This window comes from Camelus ferus, chromosome 14 (genome assembly GCF_009834535.1).
Source record: "Camelus ferus isolate YT-003-E chromosome 14, BCGSAC_Cfer_1.0, whole genome shotgun sequence".
Taxonomy (NCBI): domain Eukaryota; kingdom Metazoa; phylum Chordata; class Mammalia; order Artiodactyla; family Camelidae; genus Camelus; species Camelus ferus.
The window spans coordinates 33,026,503-33,053,524 of NC_045709.1; the positions used below are offsets into that span (position 1 = coordinate 33,026,503).

The 27,022-nt window shown below is 37.8% G+C and overlaps 1 protein-coding gene across 3 annotated transcripts in view; it reads left to right on the forward strand.

Annotated features, from left to right (window-relative positions):
• The window catches only part of NALCN (sodium leak channel, non-selective), a 265,894-nt gene that overhangs the window by 117,654 nt on the left and 121,218 nt on the right, over window positions 1-27,022 (forward strand). For all 3 annotated transcript variants that reach the window (XR_004325878.1, XM_032496708.1, XM_032496709.1), the window contains exons 12-13: window positions 9,634-9,801; window positions 14,407-14,598. Coding sequence is in view for 2 of the 3 variants with exons in the window: in XM_032496708.1 (XP_032352599.1) it covers window positions 9,634-9,801; window positions 14,407-14,598 (360 nt within the window). In the remaining variant the exon portion in view is untranslated. The remainder of the gene's footprint in view (window positions 1-9,633; window positions 9,802-14,406; window positions 14,599-27,022) is intronic.

The window sequence follows — 27,022 nt, forward strand, 5'->3', positions numbered from 1 at the left end:
CCATTATGTTGCCAAGTGCTTTAAAAGAATTCATTATCTCATTTAATCCTCAAAATGGCTGTAATAACAGCAATTCAAGTTTATGGACAATAATGATACAGTATTTAAGGTAATAGAATTATGTAATATTTTGGAAAATTTGTCTTTAAAATAGATCACAGGAGGCCATGAGCTTTCAGAGAAGTAATTTCTTGAGTTCCCACATATTCTGGAGTAAATTACTTTGAAAATTCAAAAGAAACCAGTTTACCCATTAGGAGTCAGCTTACAGTCTAAAAAACATCCTTTAAGCATAAATTAAGCTGCTTAGCTTCTGTTGTGATGCTGGGGACATGTTCTGTTACTTTGGATTAATTAACCTAAATTTAGAATTAGTTAAGAAACAGGAAAAACTTTTCTTTGTTTCCTATGCTATGCATAAACACAAGGAGGTAAAGATTTACTTTCTTTTGTAGAAGTTTTCATTTTGATCTAAGATAATCCATTGTTATTTATATTATACGTAAAATCACATTGTCTTAATGAACATAATTATATTTCAAAATACATAGTTTCATTTTCTTAATGAATAATATAATGAATACTTTCCTATTGTGTAAAAATGTATAAGCGTATCTGTATATCCACTAGACTGTACACTTAGCAGAAACTTATCAGCACGGCATTATACACAGAAAATGAACAGTTTTAAGAAAATTCCTCTTTTAAGAAACTCACAAATTGGCAGGAGAGAGAACAATGAAGTGAGCAGTTTGAACAGCATGTCTCTGTTGCACTTCGGATCAAGAGAGACGTTTACCTTGTTTAGAACTCTGGGGTGTCTCTTTGATTTCCTGTTTTTTCTGTGATTGTTACGTGTTTGAAGCAGAAAGGCTTTCATAAAAGCATGGACTCATTTTGCCATCTTACAGGAAGTCATCTTTTCTAGAAAACTGATTTCTCTGTTCCTCTGAAGATACTTGGCTTTATGATATTTGTTAAAATGAAATTAAGTGAAAGAGCCATTCATTTTAGTTCCAACAAAACCTGACACCCATTTTTCAGCTCATTAATCACAAGAAATGACTGAATTCTGAAAGTAACTCATCTTGCTATACCAGCAGTCTTTCATATTTTCATCAAATTTAGTTCCATTTTCTGGGAAACTTTAATTAAATAAGTTTCTTCTGACTGTAACTTTTTCATGTGTTTATAAAGGATTTGGGCAGTATCTTGTTAGGTGAAAAATAATAGAATAATGACATTTTTCAGCAATTCAGTGATCCGTCTAAGTTTGCTCTATAACCGTCTAGAATACTGATGGTACCTGATAAACTAAGAGCAGGTGATTTACAGACACCTCTGGAACAATGCAGGTAATCATTTACTTGGATGTTATTTAATCTGAATCTCATTTAGAATAGGGTTACCTGAATTGGGTTTCTTGTGATTTTTGTCCTGTAATCTTCTTCTGTGTTAAATATGCATTCATTTTCTCATGAATATCCACTATGTTTCTGTGAAATTATGAAATAGAGTCTGTAACACAAATCTTGGATAACATATTTCAAGTATCTTTGCACATATGGGCAGTATCTCTTTTTTCCATTTTATCTTCTCAGACCTGTGTGGCACAATCAGCTCATTTATAATTTGTCACCTATAAATGTTCATACATTATTCATTGAATTAAAAGGGCAGAACAATTTCCATTGCTCCATTTATATTAAGCATGTCATTGTCCATTCAGTTACTTTTCTCCTGAGCTTCAGAAACTTGGCAATCATCTCGTTGTCTTACCTGCTAGCCTTATAAATCCAATTACAAGTTCTTTTGGAAAATAAGTATTTTAAATGAATTTCTTGCACTTTTCATTCTTAAAAAAAAACAGTCTTTTCACAAGCTACATGCTTTCATCCTCAAAGCAAATATAATAATGTTTCTTAGAATAGTAACTCCTTTCATTTTTATTTATTCAATTAAATTAATTTCATTTCATTTCATTTTAATTAAATCTGCATTCCTTGGTTGATAATTTTCTTGAGGACTAGATTTGTTTTGGTATATATTAAATGGCATACATATTATGAGATGAAAATTTGGAAAATAAATATGAAAAATATAGTGTTTAAAGAACTCATATAACCTGCATTCCTGAAAATACTAGTTTCTATGGTGACAACAAACCTAATTTAAGTGTACAGCATGAATTCTCAACTCTAAGGGGATAACAGTTATTCTTGGAGAGGCCAAAAGAAACTTACTCTTTCTACGTATAAAGTAGATGCGGAGCTGTGGAGTATATGAACACATTTAGAACGTATCTGTGCCAAAAAATTCCTTATGGTGTGGTGATTAGAAACAAAATACCTAAAAAGACTCCTTGGTGGGGGAGGGGGTTAAAAAAAAGATTGCAAAACACTGATTTAGGAAAATTGTAAGAAGAAAGAAATATTATAGTTTTTTCGTTTATTGTTTTCAGGTTTTTTTCTAGTCATGCGACAAAAATGTTTATGGAGAGTTTATTATACTCTTACAAATCTTGCCTTCACCCTTAAAAAGACAACTTTCAGCTTGTAAGCGCCCACAGATGGTGTGATGTTCCCTGATTCGATACAGAGGAAAGGTCCCACTGTGACCTTCTTGATGTGGGGGCAGCAGAGTTAGAGGCCAAGGCCGTGGAGTGCTCCCGGGCCAGGAGGGATGGGAGGAAGCCCACCATCCCACAGGCTGCAACGCTGACTGCTTACAATTTGCAGAAAACCTCTAGACACATGGTCAGGTGATGCTTATGGGGAGCCCTTCCAGGTAGCTGGGTTCTGCAGACAGCCCACTGGCCTTCTCCCTTTTATATGGCCGGCAGCGTGACTGTAGTTAGTTCTACCCCGTCCAGCAACCGTCAAGGCTGAGTCCACTGACACAGGCTGGAGCCACCCATTGAGAGGAGGCTACTAAAATTACTTCCTCACCACCTCTACCCTGATTCTTCTGAACTGTTGTTGCCTTCCACAGAATTAAAATCCTATGCTAAGCCCTCTAACCTATACTAAAATAACTGACAACTTAATTTTCCTAAATCCCTTCTTCCACTCTTGGCATAATTCTTCTGTTCACCAGAATAACCATAATTACAAATAAGCTAGATATATTTTTAGGTATAATATTTTTCTGTGAAACTTTACCACTTTGGGATTTATACTGTTTCTCGGAGAACTAGAGAGTTAGCTTGTAACAATTAACTAACTGTGTTAAAAACAAGGCATTTGCTCCCAGGAGAAGTGGAATCAGGAATTCTAGTGGGGAAAATCAGAGGAAATACGAGTATGTCTACATAATCACAAAATAGTTGGCTGAATCTTTCTTTCATGCCTTTTAGTGTCTTTGAAAAGCATGTAGTTTTCCCACCAGGCAAATAAGAATGCAAATGGATCCAGCTGCATATTTTATTATGAATTATGATCATTTCATGGATCGTTCCATCTGTCTTTTGATAGCAAATGCAAAGTTAGTAAAGTGATTAGTTGTATTTATATATAATTAGACAATCTTTGGGGACATATTTCAGACATTTATTGATAGTTCCTTACTTTTGAAAAAAAGGCCACTTTGATATGATTACGTTCCTCCCTTTGGAATGCAAGCCTGAAAACCTAGGTGAAGGGAGAGGTGGAGGTGTGGGTGCTGGTCTCTGCTCCCTCTGCTAACACAACAGCCGGGTCAGGCTGCAGGGGGACCTTCAGGACAGAGAATCCAAGTTTCATTTTCTCCAGAAATCTGCCAAGACGTCTGGGGAGAGAGCAGGGACTGGACTTGTTCACGGTGTTGCAGGGCCTGGCGTGAGAAGCCAGAGCTAGAGAGGAATTGCCTCTTGTTAACACTTCTGGCAGGGGTTCGGGTCCTCTGGCCCCTGACTCTGCAGAGGAGTTGCATCTGCCCACTGGTTGCTTGTGGTCCCGGGAGATCCAACCGAATCCGCCTGCTGCCCAGCAGAGGGGCCGTGGTTCTCCGGTCATTTACCACAAGAACCACAGTGCCTTCTACTACCCCTCGTTTACCACTGCTCAAGAGAGCATTAGAGACAAACAAACAAAATCGCATAGCCCTGGGCAAGCAAAGGAGAACATTCTCACGCAAAGGGGCTCAGAAACAGGGTGGAGCTGGGAAATCCGAGGTGAACACTAGTAGAGAAGTTTCCTAGTCAAGTAGGACTGGTGGAAGAGAGAGGAGGTTTGTTTTTTGGCTTTGGGGGTTGTTTTTTTCCTTCAATGTCTCAAAGATAGTTAATTAGGCAAAAAAAAAAAAAAAAAACCTTCTGAACTTTGACTAAAATTTTCAAAAAATGAGCTGAAAAGGGCATGGTTGTTGATGAGAGCTAATTAGTAATATGGGAGATCAAGTGGGGAAAAAAATAAAGAAATGGTAGAAATGATGAGGGAAAAGCAAGAGACTAGCCACTCAGATGTGAATAAAAGGAGCCCCTGAAGGAAAAAGGGAACAGACAGAAGAAGGGTAATAATAAATGAGAGAAGAAATTTTTCCTATACTGAGGAAAAGCATATATCTGTAGCTTGAAAGGTTCACCAAGTCTCAGAGAGATTAAATGAAAAGAAAAAAATTCCTAGGCATATCGTGGTGACCTTCCTTGGTTGCAGCATAAAGAGGAGACCTTTGTAAGCCCCTGAACAGGCTTAAATTACCTGCAGAAGCACGATAAATATACTGTGCTTCAGATGACTCAACCTCAGTATTGGAAAATAGAAGGCAGTGAACCTGTGTGTATAGATAGATAGGTAGGTAAGTAGGTAGATAGATAGATAGATAGATAGATAGATAGATAGATAGATAGATAGATAGATAGATAGATAGGTCACTGAGAAAAAAAACCACAACTCAAGAATCTGTATGCAGCCAAAATATTTGTATCAGTATTAAAAATGCATTTTAGGTAAGGAAGGACTGAGAGAGAATACAACCCTTGATGTTTATTTGAGGAAACCAACCCAAGGTATGCTAAGCATAAGATACATTCATCACACTCCACAGAGTCGGACAGGGAAGATGAAAAGGAAATAAAAGCAGTGGGTATTGGATCTAAATGGAGGATGATAATTGAGATGTCAAATTAGGGACCCTGAAAAAAAAGGAATACTTACAATTCAGGAAACTAGAATTAAATTTGTGGATGATCTCAGAAAAAGCAGAATTTAGGAAGACTATGATGTCAGTGGAGCGTAGGGGTGACAGAAGTCTACCGGGCCATTTGTAGACTGGCCAGCATGTGAGGGATGAGTGAACAAGCAAATCTGTTCACTCATTGGGAAGGAGTTTACAGTTATTTTAATTTTGATGCAATAGTAAAAAGTATACATGGATTTATTACAGTTGGGAATTAAGCTGGGGGATTAGAAAAGCAGAGTCCAAATAAACAAGGGGGAGAAAGAAATTAACAATGTGACCAAACCAGAAAAGACAAGAAAAGGATAAAAGATGAATATCAATGACACACAATGAACTATAAATGTAAGGCCATAAACATAAGGGATGATCTTCGTACATTAAATGTAAGCAGGTTGAGTTTTCCTATTAAAAATCATAGAAAATATGATTATGTTTAAACACAAAATTCAAATAGTATATTGATTATAGGAAATACATACAAGGTGGCCCCCAAAGGTGGCTGAAAATCATCTCTCTGTGAAACAACTAAAAATGACACCCAAAATGTTAAAACATTTTAACTGCTTAGTAGAACGTGCAAAAAATTAAGGAATGTTCTCAACGCCAAGAATGAAGTGCTCATGTGAGTGCAGAACACCTGGTGGACACTAAGCCAGTGGCTGCTCTGATGGTATTTGCATGTCCTTGTCACCTAGAACTTGCCATTGAGAGCTGGACCCCAAGGTGAAGAGTCAGAATAGAGAAACTCTCTAACCCCCGCCTCACATAACATCAGGACACATGAGGTCTGTACCTCAGTGAGAGAAGGAAAGTGTTCATCCCTCAGAAGCAAATAGTGAGGAAACCTGCAGTCTTGACCTAGACTCCAGATGAATAGAAAAGGAGGAAGCTTTACTGAAAATGTGTCAGCACAAACCTGCCCTCACTTGGGATTGGAGTTAAAAATCATGCTACTTTCAGATCTGAGAAATGTCAGCCAAGAAATTGATTTAAAGAGGTACCAAATTTGTAAGCAATGTCCTGCCCACTGGTGTACCAGTTCTTTCTGGAAAAAAAAAATGTACCCTAAATACAGGTCTTGAAAATCTAGAGGAAATCGATCTCCTGGCAAAGTATAAACTATCAAGTTGATGGACAAGGTTAGAAAGTGGATCATTGAACATTAGAAAGCTTTGATCTACGGTTACAAAAAGGACTGGTTTTCCTTTCTGATGTGGTTTTCCTGCTGGATTTTGTCTGCTTTCAAAGATGAGATAATTCTTATTTTATTTAAGAAATTACAGATCATACAAAAGAAGGAAAACTCCACAATAAGTTTGATCAAGCCAGCATAGGTTTAACCCAAACCTGATAATGGTAGTCCAAGTAAAGTTATAGACCAATTTTGTATATGATAGTAACTACAAAAGTTAGAAATAAAATGCTATCCAGTAAAACCAGCATAAGCATCTAGGGTTTATTCCAGGAACAGACAAATGTTCAACATCAAGGGCTCTTGTGATATATTTCATTGTCTCAGTGAATTAATGAATTAAAGGCTAAAGCCCTCTCAGTAGAGTGAAGAGAAAGGAAGTCCTTAAACACGACATAAATTATTGCCCAAACTCACTGAAACAATTATACATGAATGCTGAGAAGCTTCTACTGAAAATAAAGACTATGTTATAGATCCTAGTTATTACTACCACATTACTTAGCATTTATTTGGCTATATCATTATAGCTAAAGAGTTAATACATTTAACTCTAAAGTAAATCTTGAGAAAAATCTTACATTCATTTGCAGATGAAATATACATATTTTTATAAAGCCCAAGAGATTTTTTTAAATATTGGAATTAATAGAAGAATCTAGTAAGGTGGGTAGAGAAAATCAATGTAAATAAGTCAGTAGCTTTTCTTTCAACTGGAAATAACTAGGTAGAATGGTAAAAAAATTTTTTAAGTAAAAAATTTATTTGCATTAGTGACTGGAATATTAAATCCATAGAAATAAATTTCAAAATCAAAGAATAACATATCTTTATGGGGAAATTTTTATTAAAATATACAGTCCAAATAAATAGAGAAAAACATAGTGTGTTTCTGGATATGAAGACTTGATTGTAATTCTTCTAAAGTTTTATTTTGTATGTAAAAGGTAAAGAAAAAAGTTATAAAGATAGACACATGTGACTATATAAAAATTAAAGTGCTTATGGAACTAATGCCACTAGGGTTAAAAATCAATTTGTTGACTAGGGAAAAAATATTTGCTGTTCATAGCAGACAAAGATTAATGTCCTTAATATCAACAACTTCAAAAACTGATAAGAAAGAAACAACACCACCATAGAAAACTGGCAAGGTTATGAACAGAAAATTTGTCTTAAAAAGAAAATAAATCTAAATCATCAGTACACATATGAACAGATAAGCAAAAGTTTGATTAAGGGTGATTACTTCTGGTGATCGTGCAGATTTAGGATAAGAAACACTTTCCTACTTTGCTGAAAGGCAAGTGACTTAATATAATATTTTGAAAGTAATCTCTTAATACTTTCTAAAATTTAAAGTGCACAGACTTTTCCTTTGTCCCAGAAATGCCAGGTTTGAGACTCTATTTATAGATATGAAAACCCAGTAAAAACTGATATTGTATAAGGGTGGTCAGTGCAGTCTTGTTTTTGAAGTAGCAAATGCTTAACCATTTTTCCTGATGATTTCTTATCCAAGGAGTACCACCCTTACCTGGAGATCATCATAGTAAGTGAAGTAAGGCAGAAGGAGACAGAAAAATACCATAGGATATTACTTACATGTGGAATCTAAAAAAAAAAAAAAAGGGCACAAATGAACTTATTTACAAAACAGAGACAGACTCACAGACACTCGGGATTTACAGATACTAACTACTATATCTAAAACAGACTAACAATGAGGTCCTACTGTATAGCAGAGGAAACTATATCCAGTACCTTTAATGACCTATAATGAAAAAAAATATGAAAAGGAATATATATATACAACTGAATCACTATGCTGTATACCAGAAGTTAACACAACATTGTAAATTGACTATACTTGACTAAAACTGTACCACCCTTGAATGAATCAGTAGGGAAAATGTTGAATTAAACAAACATTGAATACTATGCAAAATTATGCAGCTGATAAAAAGAATAAGTAGGACCTGTATCTCTTAACCTGGAGGGACGTCTGTGATTGTCAGTGAGAAGTTGCAAAGTCGCATACAAAAGGCAAGCCCATTACGTGATTATATATGTTGAGATTACACTGGAGGTAACTGAGGAGGGTGGTTAACACCAATCATCTGAGAAAGGAGGCCAAGGAATTGTATTAATATTTTGTGTATTTGAGATTATCTCACAATTAAAATGTATTACCCTGTTACATTTTTTTAAATTATGTCAGTTTAAATAAAGCAAGTTGGGTCTAGAGAAGTGCTCGATTGAGAAGTAAAGCTAACTTCCTCCTCACATCTAAGTTAACCATCTGCACTCCCCTTAGTATTCCATGCCTAAAAATGCTATTATTAAAACTCCGCTTTCTCCACATTTTCCAAATGTGTGTGGAAGAAAATTCCTTCTATGTTGGCCTTGAAAAAGAGAAGCAAGCTATGCTTTATTCCTGTCTCCAGCAAATCATCTGGTATCTTCTAGGAGGGATATGTATGACTAATTCCAACATTAACTCTTGTGCTCTTTAATTATAAATTAATCGTATATTGCCATTTTAATTCCATTTGTAAACTTCTTTATAAAACGAGTGTTTCTACCCATAGGACAAGTAAAAAAAACAGCATGCTGTGTTTGTATTCATACTTTATATTGTTATTTGTAGTAGCAAATCTATAGAATGAATGTAATAAATTAAGAGGTTTAACTAATTTATTCATATAGTAACGTTGATTGTTCATTAATTAATAATGTAGACGTATATTAATATATTAATTCATGTGTGCATACACACACACAAAAATTGCTTAGTATAAAATCCAAATTTCTCTGCTGTTTATGTGGCCCAAAGCATAGACAATATAGATACTTTTTAATTTTAGTTTAATTACACTTAGTAAGCAATATGTAAGTCATTTTCTAATATACCATATGCACTATAGAAACTTTATTTTTAGAAAATACAAATTATGCCAAAATGCAGCCTTTCTGTGTATATAGTAATTCTATAAATAGTGATGACTTTTAAATAATATTAAATATTGAACAATGAAGAAGTACCACTCAGAAACATTTAACATTTTAACATATGTATCTGATTGCCTAAGATATATTTGGTCTGTGATGTTCTAGTTGGTGTGTTTTAAAACTATGTTTTTAAGAAATATCATTCTGGATCCTCGTGGGCTCCTCCCTGTTATGATAGCGGCTGAAATTCATATACTAACAAAACATATGAAATATTTTGAAATCAATTGTAGTTTTAGATTCCAATTTTAACCATTTCTTTGTTCCCCTAGGTGGCTTTTACAGTCCTTTTTGATTTGGAAGCACTTCTGAAGATATGGTGTTTGGGATTTACTGGGTACATTAGCTCGTCTCTCCACAAATTTGAGCTGCTGCTTGTAGTTGGAACCACTCTTCATGTTTATCCGGATCTTTATCATTCTCAGTTCACGTACTTTCAGGTAATACAAATCATGCCTGTTTGTCTCTAGAATTCTTTTCTTTCCAGAGAAAATGCCAGTTATGTTTTAATAACCAGATATTATAACAACTATAGTAAATACCAACTTGAGATAAGCCCAGTGACATCCTAAATACAAAAACAGTGCATTCAAAAATTTTAACATTGTTTTTAAAACTCCTAAAAATTTATGGTAATCAATGGGGATGTTTATCAATGGGGATGGACTGTTCATAAATTAGCACAGTGTACAGATAATACACATTTTGTATACATATGAATATTATACACCTGTGCATACATACCAAGTTTTAAACTACATAAGATGTTGACACAGACTTTAAAGAGCAGGAAATATGAATTTTATTCTAAGTGTAGATCTCCCTTCCAAATAAGCCTAAATGTGTTTGCTCAACACTGACTTACAATTGAAATAAGCAGAAATAAACTTACCTTTACAGATTGTAATTAGTCATAGTTTATTATTTATAAGTGCCTGTGATTTTATTTGTGATTAAATAACAATACTTATTTTTACTTTATTTATAATGACTAGATGTCTATTTTTTCAAATGTGATGTATTGAATCATATTACTTTATAATTATTCAGTAAACAAAAGTAATTATTAATTAGGTTCTTTGTAATTGTTGAATAATAGCAATGTGCTGAGTGTTCTTTTAAATATTTGGTCAAAATATATGTAAATGGGATATCCTAATTTTTAAAATCTCAAATATAGTCATTTTTTGACTCGAAATTGATAATTTTTATGGTTTATCATGTGAATATCAGTTCCATTGTTTTCTTAAAAATTGTTGGAGAATAAAATGGCAGTAGAATTTTTAAAGTAGAGCTTCAGAGAAACAAGATTCTAACTTCTTAGATGCAAGAAAATGCATTCCACCTTCACTGAGCTTATTCATTGGTGATACCGAAGCTGTCATTTTCAGAGCAATATTATTAACTTCAGCCGCTAGGTCACAAACTGAAACTTAACACTGCGGATACCTGGAGGAAAGGTCATGAAAATATAATTCACAAAAGTGAAAAACATACCCCACAAACATACATGAAAATCTGAGCCTCCGGCAGTCACATCCAAGCTTCACAGAGGGTGAATTATAGGTAAGCTTTCAGTGCCGTCAGCATCTTTATACAGAAGTCCCTTGTCCCTTGTTGGGTTGTATCCTCAGGCTTGGTTATCATAAGTGAGATGGCTGGGCCAAGAGACTTACACACGTTGAAAATTCTTGATACAAAATATGCTTTCCAAACATTTGTGTCACTGTATGCTCTTGGGCAGTGCTGCCTAGGTTCACAAAATCAGCAGAAGCATTTAGTACCCACATTAGAGAATCATTGCCCATAATTATAGAAAATATGCCTCATAGTCAAAACTACAACATATCTTTTTTACAAACCTATTAAATTAACCAAATTAAGAAAGACATCAATGCCCATTTCAGCAAGAGTACAGTATAAAATATATTCAGAGCTTTAAAATTCTTAATCATTTCTCACAGATAATTTTTCAGTGAAAAGTTACAAGTAGATCAAAATTTTGCATACAAAGAACATTCTGGAATTGTTCATGAGAGAAAAAAATAGGAACTGTTTAAATGGTAAACATTTAATAAATAGCTTAGTAAGTTGTATGCAGATTTGACCATAAAAATGATTATGATGAATTTGTAATAACTTAGAAATGTCTTATTTAAATGCAAAATGGTATAAAATTATATAACATGTATAGCTACATATATATAGCTGTATATATGTATGTAAAATACCTATAAATGAAAAAAATGACTGGAAAGAAAGAAACCAAATGATTACATATCTGTAGGAACACAGACTCAAAAGGCTTTATTGGGTAGATAGAGTGAAAAGCATGCTTATCCCCAGATAAATGAAAAGACGTAATTAGAGTCACCGATGAGGCTTTGGCCTTTACATGGAAAAACAATGTGAAATCTTACCCTTCTGAAAATGCCGATCATATCACCAGTGTGGGAGTTGTGTTAAGTTCTGTTTCTTCCAGCTAATGAAATATTAATTTATCAAAATTGCACAGATGTGCATAGGCTGTTTTTTTTTCCAGAATTTGGGACAAGATTCAAAAATCCTTAGGCAAGCCCCTAAATATGATTTTGATACAAGTGGAGAAAACACATGGTACTGAAATTTGAGCAATAAACCAGTTAAATTGGTTCTGTAAACTTCCCTGGACTCAGCTGTTTCACAATTAGATACTGAATCATTTATGTCTGAGAATAAAGAAATCTGATAAAAATGTGAAATCTTTCCATGTTATTATTCTGAATGTCAATATGAGTGTTATTATTTTAATAGTTCTTATGATAAAGCTGTTTGCCTGTTATTTGGAAAGATGACCTAAGTGTACTATGTTCTGACTCGGAAATACATGTTTTAAGCATTATAGCAGGGAAAACTGGTAGCTTAGCCATGCCTGTGGTATACTGTTTAATTTGAACATGATTTCTCACATAAATTTTCTTCTTTACATACTGGGTGAAGTATTTTAAATTAGAATGAAGAAAATAGATATTTTCTCAACCTCTTTAAACATTTGTTCATTAGTTTATTAGACGTGCAGCTAAAAACCACACTATTTGTGTTCTGCAGAAAATAGGAATAAGGTTTGCCACCAGTATTTCCTGTAAATTCAAAATCTGGGGGTACAGGTGGAGTAAATGTGGCTTTAGGGATGGCAAAATTCAGAGGCTAGCATCATTTAACATCAATAATATCATTTCAGGGCATCATGAAATCAGTACATTTCACACTCACCTTTCTTCTGAGTTAGTATCATTCTTAAGCTTGCGTTCTCCATATGGTGACAGAGATGCTCAGGGTTTATGTGGCAGTAATAAATCCTGCAGTAATGCCAATCAAGAATAAAAAATAGGACACCTTTTATAAGTCCCACAGCGGTTCTGAGGATGACCAATGTGAGTGCTCTGGCCAGGCCTGGATCATCAGGGTCAGGAGGTCCCTCCTGGACCTTGTGAACTAAGAGCAGAGTAGGAATGATTTGCCAGAGGAAAATCAGGAGAATTAGGAAGCTAGGGATGCTGGAAAAATCCATAGCATGTTATTTTATAGGTGTAAAATTTAAAACTTAGGTTTTTAAAACATTTCCTTATTGTACTTGAAATAGACTATGTTTCTTCTCATAAGACACCTTCACACACACCTTAAGCTCTTACTGATATTGAACCATCTTGGACAGTCATTCTACTTACCATACTTCATTTATGCCAAGACCACAATTTTCCTCTTTTAATGTCTCTAAATTTGGGATCTGTCTTATAATCAGTGGTGTGTTATACTGTAATTGTGGCAGCATTTTTAAATTTCTCAGCAGTACCTAAAAAAAAAATCAGTGGCATCTTAGACTTGTTGAAAAATTCTTCTTTTCAATACATTATACCTCAACTTTTAATTATATTCTACTTTATATTTTTAATCTTATAGACGTGCCCTTACGAGCTGTATCTTTGTGTTATATTCCCTTTGTAATAGTAGCCATTGAATCTTATTTGTCCAACACAATGTTTGGCACATAATAGTACTTGTTAAGTGAATGAGAAAATTAATTAGTTACGGGTGGGAGTTTTTGCATACATATGCAGATACATGCAAAACATCTAAATATATGTATGTGTGTTTAGATAACAAGCTAAGCACATATAAAAATATCTAAAAATACAAGGCTTACATAAGATAGACGTGTGTTTCTCTCCAAGAGTTGTACAGTGTCCATGGTGAACAGGTGGCTCTATTCCACATGGTCATTGAGGAAGCCAGCCTGTCGGGTTGGACTGAATCTATCGTCTTCTATACAAGTCTTCTATTTCTAGTCCAAAGGCGCAATTCCAGTTGTTTCCATTTTCCAGCCAGAGGAGGATATAAAAAGAGTGTCCAGGGCAAGTTAATTTAATTTAAAGGTTGCAAAAATCACTTCCTTTCACATTCCATAGGTCTGAACCTAGACTACTGGCCGCAACTAGATACAAGTGGAGCTGGAAAATGCAGTCTGTGGCCCTGGGTAGCTACTTGCCAGGCTGAAATTCAGAGAGCTCTGTTATTTAAAGAAAGCATAGAATGGCTCTTAGGGTAGCAGTCTGAGCCATGAATAAAGACTTCATGATCGAAGGATTTTTAAAATTTCATTATAAATGTACACTAGTGCTTAGGATGGTTTATTTTATGAGACAATGAACATAGATAATATTAAATCAAATGTCTTCTTTGATATTTGAACATTAAAAAATACCAATTTCATTTCAACAGTATGTGTTAGTGAATGTCACTTTGAATTATCACATCATATGTTAAAACACTGAGTTGTCACCATTTTCCTTCCTTCCTTCCTTTGGGACTTATTGAATTCTTGTTTTATGGCAGGCACTGAGCAAGACTGATAGCTTAGTTATTATATTGTTACTTTTCATCACTAGATGCCCAGATGGAAAAGTATGATTTCACTGAGTGCTATGAAAAGTGAGATTTTAGTATGAACCTATTTAGTTCAGTGTAAGTAAATGATGGAGTACCTGTGTTTTTCTCTCCCACAATAGGTTCTTCGGGTTGTTCGGCTCATTAAGATTTCACCTGCATTAGAAGACTTTGTGTACAAGATATTTGGTCCTGGAAAAAAGCTTGGGAGTCTGGTTGTATTTACTGCCAGCCTCTTGATCGTCATGTCAGCAATTAGTCTGCAGATGTTCTGCTTTGTCGAAGAGCTGGACAGATTTACAACATTTCCAAGGGTAAGAAGTCAGTTTAATTCAATTACTCTTAGTTTAATAATAATGATTGACATCTAAGTAATTTCACTTTCACAGTGGTTTTAAAATATGGTCATATTTTTGACAATTTGGAGTAATTCGGTTTTAATATTCACAGTGGTCTCTTCTGCAGAATGTCTGAGCACATTTTCAACCTTGTCAGATGATGTGTCAATTCTGAACTTCTGGAAATAATCTGATAGAATAAGATGCAGAAACCAGTAAAGATGGAAGCTAGGGTTCTTAGCGCTTATAAATTAAGATATAGTGGAATTTTCAAATTAGTAATTTAAAACTGTTTGAAGTTTGCTTTTTTGTGTTTGTGAGAGGTAACCTTTTAAATCTGTTCTACAGTTCATATACTTTTGGGTCAGGCATAATCTAGAAGGAAAGTTTAGTTTCCAATATGATAAATTTCATAAACTCTTCATATTTGAAGTATCTTTAAAAGATCATCAAGTTCATATCTCTGTATTCTTGTTAGAATTCACTTAGGCTAAAAAGAAAGTTAAAAATCAATCAATCCGTAAAGAGAATTTATGTAGAAAATACAGCCCCTAATCAGAAGGCTCCTGAAATTTAACTCCATGTGGATTTAGACACATGAAAAAATATAATGACCAAGACAAAGATATATTTATATTCACCGTAAGCTGAAATAGTAAGGCCTATTATCTGTGAAGAATAGTCTTGGGATAAGAACAATATATAATATATTTAAAAAAAAAAAAAGCTTTGAGGGCAAAGGGGTCTGTAATGAAACAGACTAATATAGCCCAGGTTATTTTTTAATTTTAACAGATCTTAATATACTCTGGGTTATTACTTTTCTTAATCTTGTGCTGAATTTGTGACTCATTGCCAAGCTTTTGTTGAGCATCTGTCAAAAGCCAGGCAATCTTGGTGATCCTGAGACATAAACACAGTTAAGTTCCCAGTTTTCAAGAATTCGCAGCTGAGGGGGCAACCAGTAAGTAAACATAAAGCATGATGGGCTTTAATAAAGGCAAATGCAAGGTGTTCTGGGACCCCAGAGGCGGGGTCTATGACCAGGAATGGAAAAACCCAGGAAGGCTTCTTGGAACAAGAGGCTGGTGAAGACCAGCTGGACGGAGCCAGGCGAAGTGCAGAGAACATGGGAACAGCATGTGCTGAAGGTCTGAACTGAGCCGTGTCTTGTTCCAGAACTTAAAGGAGAAAGATTGATTAGTCAAGGGCAAGAGGACATAAAGCCAAGGAACTTTTAAATTGGTGAAAGCATGATGGGGATTAAATGCCGACTAGAGAGGGAGCAAGGAGAGGGCAGTAAAGATGTGTGAACCAAAGAGGGCGGCAGCGGAAGGTTCCCCAAGGCAGCAGGCAGGGCGCTGGCAGTGGGACTGGTCTTAGGCCGGTATTGAGCTGTCAGGTGACGAGGTGGTCTTGTAGGACGACAAGCCAAACCGAAATTCCCAGGGAGCCTTGGCTGACTGACCGGCACAGCGCAGGCAACGGGCAGGAGCAGGCGCCGCCGCTTAGCGTCTGGCCCGGCAGCACCGGTGAGCGGCAGGTGGATCAGCCCGCCAGGCGGGGAGGGAGGGATCTTTGAACAAAGTTCCCACCCTTTTATGGACCAGGGAAGGGATGCGGGCTGACTGGAGGAAGAGCTAGGAGTGAAGGAGGACTGAGTCAGAATGGAGAAAAGTGTCCCAGCTGAGCCCCACCCCACTCCATTGTGAGGAGCCCTCAGAGTAGAGGCACCTGGGACAGGGATGCAGCTGTGCACGTGAGCTTGGTGGCAGGGGGCCTGCGTCTTTCCTGGAACTCCCTCCAGAGACTTGCAGTGCCCGGCTGTGCCCCGGGACCATGTGGGGAGGGCAGCTCCTTCCCCTTGAGCCTGCCAGGCAGAGCCTTGTCATTGCCCATGGTGGGGCCACTTGGGACTGGCCTGGAGCCAGACTCCTCCACAGGAGGGCCAGCTCTTCCTCCCGGGATAGAGGGATGCAAGCAAAGATGATGACAGTGGTGTCACCGAGGCCACCTTCTCTTAGTCTGCCCATCACTGCCCCCTCACCAGGTTAAACACAAAGAACAGACCTCTGTCCTTGTTGGTGTCACTGTCCATCTCTCAGGCCAGTTTAATTCAGCACCCACTATGGCTCAGGCGCTGTTCCAGTACTGAAAGGAAACAACCCTCAGTTCCCTTCTTTATTTATACAGTCTTATCTTAATTGCATATTCATTTTTTATCTTTTCCCCTCGTCTCACCTCACCGATTTTATATCCCTTACCCACAACCTCTTTGAGCCAGATGATGTTTGGAGTTCAGAATACTCCAGATATTATAAGGGTGCTAACAGCCTCCGGAGTTGTCTGAGTCAGTACCCTATACCCAAAACATTATTTCTGTAGCAAAACATTAACCTTAAGACAAAGAAGAATAAATAAGATAATAAGTAAGTCTTAAGTCAGATCCAACATTTGCCACCAAATGAGCTCCCAACAGAACAAAACAAAACACAACATCTTTTGGTATTTTGAAAATTTTTTGAATATTGAAGTGGCAAATAAGGGCTGTGGGCCTGCATATAAAAGCTTCGTGGATCAAAGTCTACACTTTCTGCTCCATCACTTTTTGGGTATATGACACTGAACACATTATTCTTTAAGCTTTTACTTTTTCACATCTAAAATATAGGTGAACACAGAATTTTCCTCATAGCATTGTGTGTATTAAATAATACACGAAAACAACCCAACTCTGGTCTTAGTAGGCATTAAAAAAGTGATATCCTATATAATATATGTGAAGTTGGCATATTAGCCTCTCCGTCAAAGACAAGGCTGCTTTAGACGCAGCCCCGCCTTAGCCCCTTGAGATTTGTTCTATTTTTCCAGCCACAATAGTAATCAAGTAGCATTGCATTTTCAGATCTCCAATTACTCAGTTGTGCTTTTCTGCCTGATTGCTTTGACCATCTTAATGAAAGCAGCCAGCGACTAGGGGGCCCCTAATCAGTGGCTGAGCAGCTGACAGCGTTGACAGCCTAGACCCTGGAAGTGACTAGAAGGTGTAGATTTCTCCTTGCACATGAGTGCAACTGAGGGTTAAAGCCGTGGAAAATAACCACATTTTGCAAGAAATGCTAAAAATATTACAATTACAAAAAATAGTCGTTCCTGGAAGTGACTAGAAGGTGTAGATTTCTCCTTGCACATGAGTGCAACTTAGGGTTAAAGCCATGGAAAATAACCACATTTTGCAAGAAATGCTAAAAATATTACAATTACAAAAAATAGTCGTTATCATTCCCAGTCAAATAAAGCACCATCAGTTGAGGGCACTTCCTGGATAGGAAATCAGCATCGGGAAGGATGGTTAAAAACACGGGACAGCCGATGCCCAATTTCCCAGGGTCTTGCTGCCTTCCTTTCTCAGGCGACATCCCTCTCGTTACCCAGTGGCTGGGTGCTGAGGTAGGTTGGCTGAGTATGTTATTCACCAAAGCACAGCACATTGAGGGAACAGGTTTTTCTACAAGAAAAAAAAAAATCATGTGATACATTCCAGCATAAAATCAGAACTTTTTAAAATCAGCGATTGTTCGTATCCTCTTTACTTGATTCCAAGCCACCGTGGAGGCCGGCCGCCCCCAGCCTGCACAGGGCTGTGGGATGCAGGAAAGTAACCGTGGGAGCACAAGGGAGGCTTGAGAGAGGACTGGTCATGAAGAAAGGAGGAGCCCGCGTGGCGAAGGGACTCAGCATTTGTGCCCCGGAAATTGTTACCCTGGCTGTTTCTGGAACATGATCTTGACCCAGCTGTCCAGGGGGTGTAGTCTCTTGAGGGGATAGGATGTAAAACCGAGCACTGGTTTGATTGGCCCTGACTGTATCCTGGGCCCCTGCAGCCCACTGTGAAACCCCTCTGAGGGGAGATGACATGGACCCGGGAAGATGGTTTCCTTCCCAAATCCCAAGAAGAGAACCCTGGAAGGGCAGAGGGACATTGAAGACAGTAGCATCCCGGGCTACTGAGTGACTACCTGGTGCGTGGACCCCACCCTGAAGGACCCCAGGGGCTTCCTGAGATAGCAGAAGCTGAAGGGACCCCTACTTGTGTCTTTCCACTGGCTCTCCGGGAGGTCTCACTGCCTCATTCGGCCACACTGCAACCCATTCTCCATTTGCAGTAAAATGGACCCTTCTAAGATGTAAAATGTCTCATGACACGCTCCTATTTATCTTTTCCCTCAGGGTAACAAAGATTTTTAATTGGGTTTTCAGTATCATTTTTATCTCTGGCTCCTTTTACCTCTTTGGGCTCGCATTTCAGGGTTTCCCTACACACACCTTTCAAAGGCAGAGGCGGCATCTGTCTTGCTCATTAAGTCCTCCTTATCTAGCACAATCCTTGCCACAGGGTAGCTAGTGAATAGGTGTTTGAATGAAGAGTGGATAACAATACTGGACCAAAACAAACCTCTGTATCAGGCTCGGGGTACCAGATCCCCCCTTCCACTGTTGCCCAGGGCTCCAGGACCTCCATCAGCCCTCATCACTGCCTTACCCTTTCCCATCAGCATGCCTGCAGGGTCTTATCCCCCTTACCAGACTGCGAGCATCTTGAGGTTGGCAGCCCTGTGCTCTCCTCTCCTGACACCTCCCAAAGCACATAGCACTGTGCCAGGGGGCTCTGTAGCATCGGAAAGTAGAGACAGGGAGGAGACAGCCAGCGGAGCCTCAGCATAAATCCCATGAGGTGGACGAGTAGAGTTTGAAGTGTTTTCAGTGGGGAAACAGAAAGAATGGCATACTGATACAATTTAATAAAACAGCTTTGTCATCACAAGCCAATAACTTTCTCTTGTAATTTGGACCAGACGCACTGCTAAGTAGAAATAACAAGTAGGCTCAAATCCTGCTGGCAGGAGGCATCCTGCTGCCGTTCCTGTTTTGTTGGGACTAATAGGTTATATTATGAGGAGAACAGTTAGATGAGCTTTTCATGACGAAACAGCCCCTACAGGTCGTAAGACAGGTTAGTGTAGGCAAGAGCCTCCTGTCTTTCTGTAACAAAGACAGAAACAAATTGCATTTTCTCAGGGTTGCCTGGCAAAAGCTTACGTGCACAGTTTCACTTCAGTCTTGTTCTGTTTATGCCTCCGCTTAGTATCCAGAGTAACTTTCATCTGCATTACTAAAATGCATGCAGTAAACATCCACTGTAGACCTTTAACCAGCTCAATATCTTCGTTTCTTTTAATTTCCTACTCATATGATAATAAACAGGCCTCATTTGTTTTGTATATGTACAAATGGGGATGGTTTTTATTCGTAAGTAATAATACACTACCATCCCTAACACAAAGTACTTGATGTTTAATATTATTTATTTGATATAGGTTTTCTTAATTTGCATCCTCTAAATGCTCATTACTTGCTCTATTGAATTTTCACTTATAAAATCATGTCCAAAGCAGTTATACAATATAAGCAGTCAATGCTATAAAACACTTAATTACAAATTAATTTCCCTGCCTCCTCTCCCCACCAGAATGGCTAATCATGCTTCGAGTTGCATTGAAAGAAGTCCTGAGAAATTTGAAGAAACAACTTGTTCCTTAATTTCTTTCAGTATTTGCCAGATGTAGTTAGAGAGTTTGACTACATTTTTTAATAAATGCAGGGTTCATTTTATCTTCAAAAGAATAATTAGTTCAATTCATATTGCTGAAATCTTTATTAACTTTTAGTGTTTTATCTTCCATGTATTTAAATCTTTTATGACACTTCACAATTTATTTTCCCATTTTCCTGTATGGTAGGTGAATTCTTAGATGGGCCACCAAGATATCTGACCCTCTGCAGAATCTCTGCTCCTTGGGTTTGGGCAGGACTTGTGAATACAATAGTATTTCATTCCTGTGAGTAGATTGCTAATGAGGGAACTGGAGTCAGTCAAAAAGGAAGTTATCCTCGGGTGGGCCTGACCTAATCAGAGGGGCTGGGCCTTTTCTGAACAGAGAGATTCAAAGCAAGAGAGAGAGGGTCTCCTGTTGGCTTTGAAGAAGTAAGCTGCCATACTGAGAAGGGCCATGTGGCTAGGACGTGAGGGTGGCTTCTGGGGGCTGTAAGCAGCCCCCAGTGGACAGCTATCAAGAAACCAGGACCCTCAGTCCTACATCCACAGGAACTGAATTCTGATAACAACCTGAATGTGAGTAGGAGACCCCAAGCTCCAGATGAGATGGCAGCCCAGCCTATACCTTGATTTCAGCCTCTGAGACCCTGAGCAGAGAACCCGATTCTGCCATGCCCACAACTCTTAGCTACAGAAACTGGAAGATAATCAATGAGTGTTGTTTTGTTCATCTGTTACATAGAAGTAGAAGACTAATGCACGCAGGTTTGGGATGTTTGTTTCTAATATTTTGTGCCTCCAAATAGTGCTGCTCTGAACATTACGCATTATTTTGTGTGTGTGTGAATTCTGCACATGTGAAAATATTTTTAAGGTGTGTAGCTAATAATGAAATTGCTGGGTCTTAGAGTAAAAATATCTTTAACTTTAATAGTGATAAACTTGCGTTCTTAAGTTCTTTTTCCCATTTATCTGCTGTCAGCAGTACATGAGGAGCATGTTCTCTGCTTCACCACTCAGCAGCATTTGGTCTTGTCAGGCTTTGTTTTGCTTTAAACATTTAGCTCTTCATTTAACCTGAATTGATTTTTGTGGCTGCTGTGAGACGGGGAGCAGTCTCATTCCCGTTTGTGTGACCCCTCATCACAGCACCATTTACTGACTAGCCATCCCTTCCCCACGGTTCCACAGCACCAGCTCTATCGCAATGTGATTCCATGTGCGTGTGCCCAGGTCAGGTCACACAGGCGCCCTTTCCATCTCCTTTTGCCATTGAATTTTCTTCCTGGCCAGCCTCCAGTGAAACCCAATAAATATCCAGCTTTACTCAAGTATCTCACTTAGCAATCTCCACCTTTCAGGGGTCCTTGACTTTGCCCCTTGTGTGGGTGGCATGACATTAAAAGCTGAAGTCTAGCAGAGCTTGTAAGTCCCCCGGGGAAGGTGCCTTTTCCTGACTCAAGCTGCCTGTTCATTTTTGGTGTTGGCATTTCCATTTGTACTCCTGGGAGATTAACTAGGCCTTCTAAAGTGTTTGTTGCATCTTTGTCCAGAATTTCCTGTGGTTTTTAAATCATTTTTTCTCACATATGATCAGACACTGAGGTTCAGTAATAAATTTTTGAGGCCCGCCCCCCGCAAAAAAGAAAGAAGAAAACCACTTTGTTAACTATCTTTCGGGTAGATAGGTTTATTTTTTCCTATGGGCACAACCCGAAGCCAGGCATCCAGCGTCTGCCTTCGCCGTCTGCAGCCTCACATTTCTCTGCATTTGTTTGCATTAGATATTATCTCCACTTTGATTCTTATTCCCTCAGATTTATACTCCCCTCATCTGCTACACCACTGAAAGCCATCTCCCACAAATATTGGATACGTCCATTCACAGTGAAGGCTAAATAGATCATGTGCCTGTTCTGTCGTTGTGTGTAATTCAGACAACGTGCTCTATGTGAAGGAGCTGTGCGGTGCCCACACGAACAAACGTGCCAGCTTTCGCTGACAGCATATTTGAGAACGTAAGGATGAACTCAGCTTATCCCATAGGAGACACGTAAGAAAGAACTCAAGAAAGAAGGTGAAATGTGTTCCAATAGATGTATTGGGCGTAAATATCAAAGATATCCTGGAGTTACCTCGTTTGTGCTAAGCATTGTGCTTCCAGATACCGTTTCCTGTTAGCAAGAGAGGAAGAGATTGCTTCCAGGGAAGGCAGTCTGCAGGGCTTTATGAACTGTGGCCATCAGGGGTTTTGCTGAGGATTTGGGGAGCAGCCTCAGGGGAGATCCCCACGTGAGGAAGACAGAATGAGTACATCAGAGATGTGGAGGGTCAGGGCAGGAGGGACGGACGGAGGGGCTGCAGGGTCGGGCCGGAGCTGGACATCAGGTGTCTTCAGAGGTTGGGACTGAGTCGCGGGGGAGCCTTTGAAGGTGTTTACTCTCCCTCTGGTATGTTTCCTGGAGAAGAGTCGAAGAGCTATTTTGAGGAAGTTTACACTGAAAGAAATATTATTTCTCTGAGGAGCCATTTTCATTGAACAAAACTCATTTTTATTGACCAAAGGCAAAAATTTACAATCAGTTGAGGCATTTCCAGCAACTTCAGGGTAGTAGAGAAGGTAATTTCTTATTTTTCCTGTGTGGCCCTTATTGTGCCAGGGCTTCTTGTAAAGTCAGGCCCTTCCAAGGCTTTAAGCCAAACTGTCATCTGTGCCTGGACATGGTTCTGCAATAGAAACTAGCAATTTGGTTTAGATTTTAAAGAAAAGCAATGATACAGCTTAATGTAATCGCCTTCCCCCCAAAAAAACCTGTAAAATTAACTCTATTTCCTTTCCCTGATAGCATTTGAGATTTTTTTTTTTTTTGCCTCTATTTGAATTTATTTTTGTGGTGATTCATCAGTGGCACAGTGATAGAAGACTCCCCTGTGCTTTTCCACTTGGAGGGTGACTCCAATGCAGCATGAATCACACGGCGATGGCCACGTTTTCCTGTGTGTTGATATCGTCAGCCACTGAACTGCAATAGTCAAGGAATTATTACCTGCCTTGACTAATGATTCAGGAATTACTACATCCCTTGAATAAAGCATCCTTCTGTTCCTACCTCTTATCCCAGAAGTGTACTTTTGGGGAGAGAACCTTTTTTTAACACCCCATCATATTTTGGTAGTTTTCTACCAATCATCTGATTTGCAGTTTTCCAACTAGCAGTTGCCCTGTTACATTTATATGATTTTAATAATCAATCCACTCCACTGCACCAACTTCACAAATAAGAGAGAGTCGTTAATGAGGAATATTGATGTGTCTCCTTCACTTAAGATGAGCTTCAGTGAGCATATTTTCACTGATGAAAAGATGACTATATTTTAAATACTTTGTTGAGTCTTGCCTACAAAAAAATTACAGTCTACAGTCAGACATTTTAACTATCCTCTCATGGTTACATACAATTCCCCATCAGTAAAAACAGAACAATATTAAATGTTTTAAAGGATTATTAGGAGGGTTAAAGAATATAATATATGCAAATGCATTAACGCTGTGTTGACAATGTAACAGGGAGTCAACAAGTAGTAACAGCTTGTGTTGTTCTTAAATGGTGTGGAAATCCAGCATCCTAGTATGAAACACTGAATTCCTAGCAATAATGACATGGCCCAACATAAAAGGGACCCTTGGTTAATGGGGCATTGACTGGGTAGTGAGTACTTAGTTTTCTGTATTGCACTGAAAGTTGGAAACTCAGCCTCTGTTCTGGTTTAGACTAGTCTTTTTCGTCAGCCCTTTGCAACTTTCAACAACAATGCAAAAAGTAAAAAATTATATTACAGAGACGTAAGATTACTGCCAGAATCTAAAATAGCTTATCATTTGCTCTTCCACATCTGGGACTGAACACAGGACAATTTGATGAGTGATGTATAGATTCCTTCTTTCCCCACTGCCTACCTCCTGCAGATGACTCTCTCAAGCCTTCTCACATGTCTTCTCTATGAATCAGTGTCAGCACCTGAATATCCAGGAAACATGACGGGATAAGGTATATGTGTGCATGTGAGTGAGCAGCATGTAGCTGACAACATGTGTGTGCAGACGGGGCGTGAGGGGCCGAGGGGAGCTGTACCAGGCAAGCGCAAGTGGATGGGTTGCATCCTGTAATCATCGTGCAGCACAAAAGGGGAAAACCAGTCCAGGTGGGGACTAGATGTAGAAAGAACCCTGGCAGCTGGTCAGGCTTAGGTCTGTAGTATCACTTCTATTGTTTCTGTTGTTATTTTAGTTTTCCGTGTGCCATTAATTGAATTCAGAATCCCAGGAAAAAACAGTGAGCCAAGGACAGAAATCTCACCTCAATCCAACAGAAATATATGCTGGATACATTTCCTGAAGAAAAACTCTAGAAATTTGACAATAAAGTGTGCATATTATTATGAATGACCAAAAAGAGAACTCTACCAACAGTGTAGGCAAATGTCACACTTCCTGTCTTCTTGGAAAAGCCCTGTCATTTCTGATTGAAAAAAGGAAGTAAAGGGCGGGAGGGTACAGCTCAGTGGTAGAGCACGTGCTTAGCGTGCACAAGGTTCTGGGTTTAATCCCCAGTACCTCCATTAAAATAAATAAAAACGTAGTTACCTCTCCCTGCCCAAACATAAAAAAAATTTTTTTAAATTGTTTAAAGAAAAAAGGAAGTAAAACCAATAGGAGGATTATGGAAGGGTACACCAAACAAAAAAAGAGAGAAGGGGACACTGTCTTTGAGCCTGAGGAAGGATGCATTTCTGCATTGTTCAACTAGATAAAAATCATTAAAGTAGTCTTAAATTGCTGCCCTTTCAACAGTATATGAAAAGACATGTTTATTCTATTTTGCCTTATTCCAAAAAGAATATAACGTATCCAACAAGAATTACAGCCTGGTCAAATAAATTTAAGCAAGACTTAAAGACATTAATCTAAAGGAAGACAAAATCAAAATTACAGTGAAAACAAAAACGAAACCCAAACCACAAAAGTTCACCATGAGGACATCTGTGTTTCCTGGAGCAAAGATACACCTAAATAGATAGACAAACAGTAGTTATGAGGTTAAAACAGACTAGTTCCTAGAGAAGCATAGTTATCTTTGGTTAAGTCTAGGACGACATTTCCCCAGAGGTCATTATTACTAATAGTAATAATTACTGTATTTGAGAACTTTTTACATGTGAGGCCCTTCTAACAAGAACTTTTTATACATAGTTATAGGAAGAAAGAGGTACACATATACACACACAGAGATATCCACATATTTCTAATGTAATCCCCCCAAACTACCCTATTAAGGAAGTATTTCCCCCACATTATAGGTGCGATAAAACAAAAAGCAGTGAGGAGTATCGCCACAAATCGGTGAGAACCAACAAGAAAATGTATAAGGCTACAGTAATTAAAAGAGTGTGATTTAGGGTTAACATACAGATAAATGGGTAAACAGATACATTCACTGAAAAAACGTCTGACAAAGAAAGTAGCACAATGGATAATTTTTCCCCAGTTTTATTATGTAGAATTATTACGGTCCGACTGCACATGCACATTATATTGCATATAAATACACATACACAGTATACTGACCATTTTTTTAGTTTTCATATATGTACTAATTATTGTTTCCAAGAACAGATTAGATCTTTAGCTTTTTAAACTTAGTTATCAAAGGAATAAAGCCAACTACAAAATAAGAATCAACAGAATGCGGTAATCCATTAATAAAGGACAGTCAGGTGTTCTCACACTCATTCAAGAAATCAAAATAATAATTAGTTCATTTGTGTCCTTATTCTTATTGTTATTATTTTTTAGATTCTTCATATAAATAATGTCATATGGCATTTTTCTTTCTCTTTCCGGCCCACTTCACTTTGAATGACAGTCTTCACGTCCATCCATATTGCTGCAAATGGCATTATTTTATTCTTTGTATGGCTGAGCAGTGTTCCATTGTATGTATGTACCACATCTTCTTTATCCAGTCATCTGTTGATGGATGCTTGGGTTGTTGATTAAAAGAGTAATTATTGTCAAAGAAGTCATGTTGGGAATATCAAAGCCCCCCCAATACTGTGTATCAAATAACTTACTGATAAATTAGAGCAAGGGTGTTTGAAGTTTGAAAATGTGGAAAGCAAAGAAAATACCATCTTTCATCTTGGACAGTCAGGGACTTTGTAGGCCTAAAGGAAGGATCAGTTTGAATTTTCAAACAAGTCAGAAATAACCACCGTAAGTAATTTTTAAAAACAAAGGAACACATGAAGGTACAACCTTAATTTGTAATGCGTGTCAGTAAGAACATGTCAGATGGACAGGGTGTGTGCGTTAGTTTGGTTTTTGGTTGATGTGATGCTGAGTGCCAGCTCGTAGTGCACGTGGCTCTGAACGTTTGTGTAACTTTTCTGTCAATCAGTGTTTCATTATATATCAAGATGCTAAAAAGCCTTTTGACTCTTTGACCTAGTAAGTGTGTTTCTAGAAATCTACCCCAAGAAAATATCTTCAAAAAAAGTACTCTTTGTAGCATTATTTACTATTGTGAAAATGTTAAACAATTTTAATATCCAGTCATAATAGAATGTCTAAGTAAACTTTGAATATGGTGGCATATTATACAATTACTCAGAACTATATTTTAACAGAATAATGAGGGTAAGTCATGAGTGACATAAATGGTGATGACCAAAAATTAGGCAAAAATACTAATGCAACATTGTATTTGCAGTTGCATTCAATTT